Source organism: Hipposideros armiger, unplaced genomic scaffold, assembly GCF_001890085.2.
Source record: "Hipposideros armiger isolate ML-2016 unplaced genomic scaffold, ASM189008v1 scaffold_5, whole genome shotgun sequence".
Taxonomy (NCBI): Eukaryota; Metazoa; Chordata; class Mammalia; order Chiroptera; family Hipposideridae; genus Hipposideros; species Hipposideros armiger.
In genome coordinates this window covers 3,950,302-3,954,785 of record NW_017731355.1, presented here as the reverse complement: position 1 = coordinate 3,954,785, position 4,484 = coordinate 3,950,302, and the positions used below count along the sequence as shown (strand labels likewise).

Below are 4,484 nucleotides of genomic sequence, written 5' to 3'. Positions count from 1 at the left end.
GGAGAGTGTTGAAAATCAAAAGAAAATGAAAAATATAAACCCGGAAGGATGTTAATATTGTCAATCACTAAGTGGATGGTGGGATTAATGCAAGAGAGGAAAATATTGAGCTGTCAGAAAAGTCATGATGCATTTTTGCAATGAAAAACAGAGAAAAAAATACGTCATGACTTTTCTGACAACCGAATAATTTCCTATAGTTGGCCATTCCAGGCAGGTCACCTCATTATCACTTGGTAAGTAGTGGCACTTAGTCCCATAACAGTGGGACTAAGAAGACTGCTCAGGACTTCAGGAGTTTCTACCCCCGCCCCGCCCCACCCCCACTATGGTTCAAGGATGCTCATTCCATCTCTAACTTTTATTCTTAAATCAAGTCCACCCTTGGGTCAGAAGAATCAATGTCTTCCAAAATCCAAAGTATTTCTTCCTCATGTAGGAAGATCAGGCTTAAAAGAGCCTTGCATTGGGACAAGAAATGCCCGGAAGAATGGAACTGCACTCCTGAAATTCCCTAGAAAGAATGCCATTTTGATAATATGAAGATATTACTCAGTTGAGCATTCTCAATGTTGCCTTAAGAATGAATGGTGAGTGGGCCGGCCAAGTGGCTCAGTTGGTTAAAAGCGCAAGCTCTGAGCAACAGGGTCGTAGGTTCGATTCCCACATGGCCCAGTGAGCTGCACCCAAGCTGAGCTGCCATTAAGCTGCCAACAGGTGGCAGGATGGCTCAGCTAGTGAGAGCACGTGCTCCTAACAACAAGGTTGCTGGGTTCGACTCCTGCATGGGATGGAGGGCTACGCCCACCCGCAATTAAGGTTGAACAGGGAACCTTGAGCTGAGCGGCCTCAAGCTGCCATCGGGCAGCAGGACTGCGACTGGACTTGGAGCTGAGCTAGCTGCGTCCTCCACAACTAAGACTGAAGGACAACAACTTGGCTGTTCCCCTTTCCCAATTCCCCAACAAAATATTTTTTTTTGTTAAATGAATGGTGATCCAAAGAATAAGGGTTATTTGAGAAGGAACCTAAAGGGAAGACCTTGTTTCTTGCGGGGCCCTGAACCTTTGCACAGATTACCAGAATCGGAATAACGAATTAAAGCTCCATCACTCTGAAAAATCTTTTATTTGCCAAAGCCATGCCCTCTAAAGGAAATCTGAAGAAAGAAAATATTTCTCTTACCTTGTCTTTTAGTTTTTCCATCCAGCTTCTCACTAGGGAAAATAAGAGAATAAAATGTAAACAGCCATCTTTTTACTTATATATCATTGTGTTAATTCAATAACTTGCTTAAATTTCACGGCATTAAGTTAATTTGATACAATGAAGTTTTCATTGTATGAAATACAGGAAAAGGGTCAAGAGTATTAACATAATGAGAGTAATAGTCTTGGTTTTAATCCTCATTTACTTTAAAAAATGCAACAGAACACAAAACTATTCCTAATACCATCAGTAAATGAACAGAGAATATTTTAGTTAGCCAAATGTATTTTTTANGTTTCCCTTGGCCAATTTCACACATCTCTTAGCAAAAAGAATTCAAATTATTTGATGAAAACTCTCTTATAAGCCAGCTAGCATTCAGGATTCTAGAAAGGCTTCTCTATTAGTTCCCTAGAGGTGATACTTAAGTTGTGTGATTTTAAAGGAAGTAGCTGAGGTGGGACAGGAAAGAATTTGTGTAAACAAGAGAGAAATTAGTAAGGCATTATTCATTTAACAAAGATAGAAACTCATAAGAAATGTTCCTTCACCAAGCAGCCTTAGAACCTTGGTTTTAAAAAAAACTCTGAAATGTCACTGCTTCTTCCCAAGTATGTGGAAGGGGCACTGAACTGAAGATAGGGGTCCCTGGTTTTGACTCCAGGTGGGTTCTAGTCCTGATTCTTCCTGGATATAACTTTGGAAATAATTATTTCATTTCTCTGCTTCACTTCTGTCTTCAGCTGAATAGGAGAATATACATCCTACCTCACACAGCAGCTAGGAGGAATAACTGTACAACTTGCCTTAATATAGAACAGGCTCTGATAGATATGAACAAGCTCTCTGAAGTGTAAAGCACCATGAACAGTATTATTAGTAATGTTTATTCCTCCATGGAAATGAGCCAAGTCTTTACCCCAAAACTCAACTTACCGAAAGTCCCAAATACCCAGATTCAAAAAAGAAGGCAAGGAATTACATTCTAAAGGGAATAAGAAATGATCTAACACAGTCCAACACCCCTGAAGTGGGGTGCCCTGAGAGAGGCTGGTTTTTCATAAGCTCCATTGTGTACCAGAACTCTGCCCCTGAGTCTGCATCTACCAGAGCATGTCTGTTATTCTAATAAGCCAAGTAAGAACCAATGGTGGCCCAATCATTCCATGGCCAAGATCACAGGTGTAGACAAGCGCTTTGAATAACTCTGAACAGTGGCCATGCAAGCACAGAGCCAAATAGTAGAGCTAAATGCACTGGGAGCTTACCTACCTTCATGTTCTTCTTGATTTCTCCCTCATTTCTTCTCAACAAAGTCAGTGGTACACAAAAAGGATGTCTCTTAATGATACACACATAAGAATCCACTGATAGGTCTGTTGCACTCCATTACACTATTTAAGAGAGCAAGCATGTATTAAGACTGAGTCAATTTAATGTGTTATTTATGATGTATTTTTCTTCCTTGCCAACAATGAGAATAAAACAGAAAGAGAAAGATAGTAAAACTGAAAGACTGAAACACATAATGCAAGATACACACAAATCTATATATAATCCTAATGTGCTGAGAGATTTTCTTGATGAAAACGATTTCATTTAGAGTTGCTGCTAGTTTTGATGCAAATGTAATGTGTACCATGGCCCACAAGCCTATGGCTTCACGTAGGTAGACTGCAGTCATCACAAGTGAGTCTTTGTTAAGATTTCTATTTCAGTTAAGCATGCCTTGGTAGCAATAATTGTTAGACTTAGGGCAGGTAATCCAAACCAAGGAAAAGTACACTGTGGAAAAATACAAAATATTTACTCTATCTAACTTAGCAACTCCTATGGAACAAGATGTATGCTGCATTTTTATGAGTGGTAGCCCACGGTTGTAGAAAATTCACTACAGAATAAAAACAAACACTGTATAGTACATTTAGTACACAGCATGCCTTTTCTGCTCAGTGCAAGAAAAATCGATCCAGCAAATAATGAGACTGATGGTCTGACAGCAGCGATGTGGCAGGCGGTTGTCCTTTTTTTTTTTTTGCCCCCAAATAAAAAATAAAATAATAGCATCGTTGATTATCCCAATGAAATTCCAGTCCAATTCAAAACTCATCTTCAGAGCTGTCAGCTAAGAGCATTACTCGATCTTGCATGCTGTTGAACTCTCTCTGCTGGAGAAAGAGAACAGAGAAGCATTAAACTCCTTCTGAGGCAGAGCCGAGCTGAGAAACAGGCCCCCTTTTAATGACAAACCAAAGAGGAAAGCCAAGGCAGCAGCCAGAGCAACAAATCCAAAGCACTGGGCACCTCCAGGTACTTCATGCATCATTACACCTGGTGTGCTTTATTAAGCAAATTAGAAAAGCAAAGACTGTTCCGAAACTGGTTGGGTTTTGCTGTTGTTGGTTCCATACCTTTCTTTTGTGCGTTTTGAAGCCATTTCTCCTTCGCCGGTTCATCACCTTAATACTGTAGAGCGCTCCCAAGATGAACAAGGCTCCAGCTATCCCCACCCCCACAGGCACCAGCATCCCAGACATATAACCAGCCTGTGGAGAAAAGGAGACCCATGTTAAGATGCAGAGCAGACCGCTGCCCTGGGCTCCTCATTTATGCTGGATGGCAGTAGATTTTTAGACACTGTGAAGTCTGCCACCTGCTTTCTTATAAAGTAAAAGAGCATCTAGAGTAAAGTTACTTTTTCGGGGAGAAGGCAACAAACAGAGAAGTATGAGCATTTTGGGATATTTCCAATACTTAGATGTATCCAAATAAATCAGCCAGATCTAATGGTACCTCCAGCTACTTGCTCTTGCACATTTGTCAACATCAGGTTTGGGAGACAGAAATATAATTTGTATTAAAGATGGATGCAGTAAGCTTTGGAGAATGCCAGGACTATTAAAAGGCTATAAATTGGAAATGCCAGCAGTGGTTGAGCTGGTGTGGGGTTGGGGGGAGAAGCGCTCTCTGGAGTACTGTTTCTCGGAGGGCAAGAGGAGAGCCTTGACATTGGTGGTGCACGCTCTCACAATCTTAGCTGCATTGCAGTAAGAAAGGAAAGAAAAATGTGTTTGTACGTGAGTAAAAGGTGAGGGCTTCTGGAAGCAACAGGGAAGAAAAGGACCTGCAAAGGAAAGAGGAAGGATGTTAGATGCTGGAGCACAGGCAGAAAAGACAAGGACGAGGAAACAGTGTGCACACAGAGTGGATGGATGAATTTATTTTTTTTTCCAAATTTTATTTATTTATTTAAATTTTTTTTAGACTTTTTTTTT

At 40.6% G+C, this 4,484-nt stretch overlaps 1 protein-coding gene and 1 long non-coding RNA gene across 2 annotated transcripts in view; both read right to left on the bottom strand.

The window, feature by feature from the left end:
• Positions 1 to 1,083: 1,083 nt before the first annotated feature.
• ARMH4 (armadillo like helical domain containing 4) overlaps positions 1,084 to 4,484 on the bottom strand; it is a 106,831-nt gene continuing 103,430 nt past the window's right edge. Inside the window, exon 6 of the mRNA XM_019645440.1 lies at positions 1,084 to 1,217. Coding sequence (XP_019500985.1) covers positions 1,099 to 1,217 — 119 coding nt within the window. The 3' untranslated portion in view covers positions 1,084 to 1,098. The remainder of the gene's footprint in view (positions 1,218 to 4,484) is intronic.
• Positions 2,076 to 4,383, bottom strand: LOC109384255 (uncharacterized). The gene is made up of 2 exons (XR_002124370.1): positions 3,621 to 4,383; positions 2,076 to 3,377 (listed from the first exon to the last, which is right to left on the bottom strand). It is a non-coding gene; the product is annotated as an uncharacterized LOC109384255 (long non-coding RNA).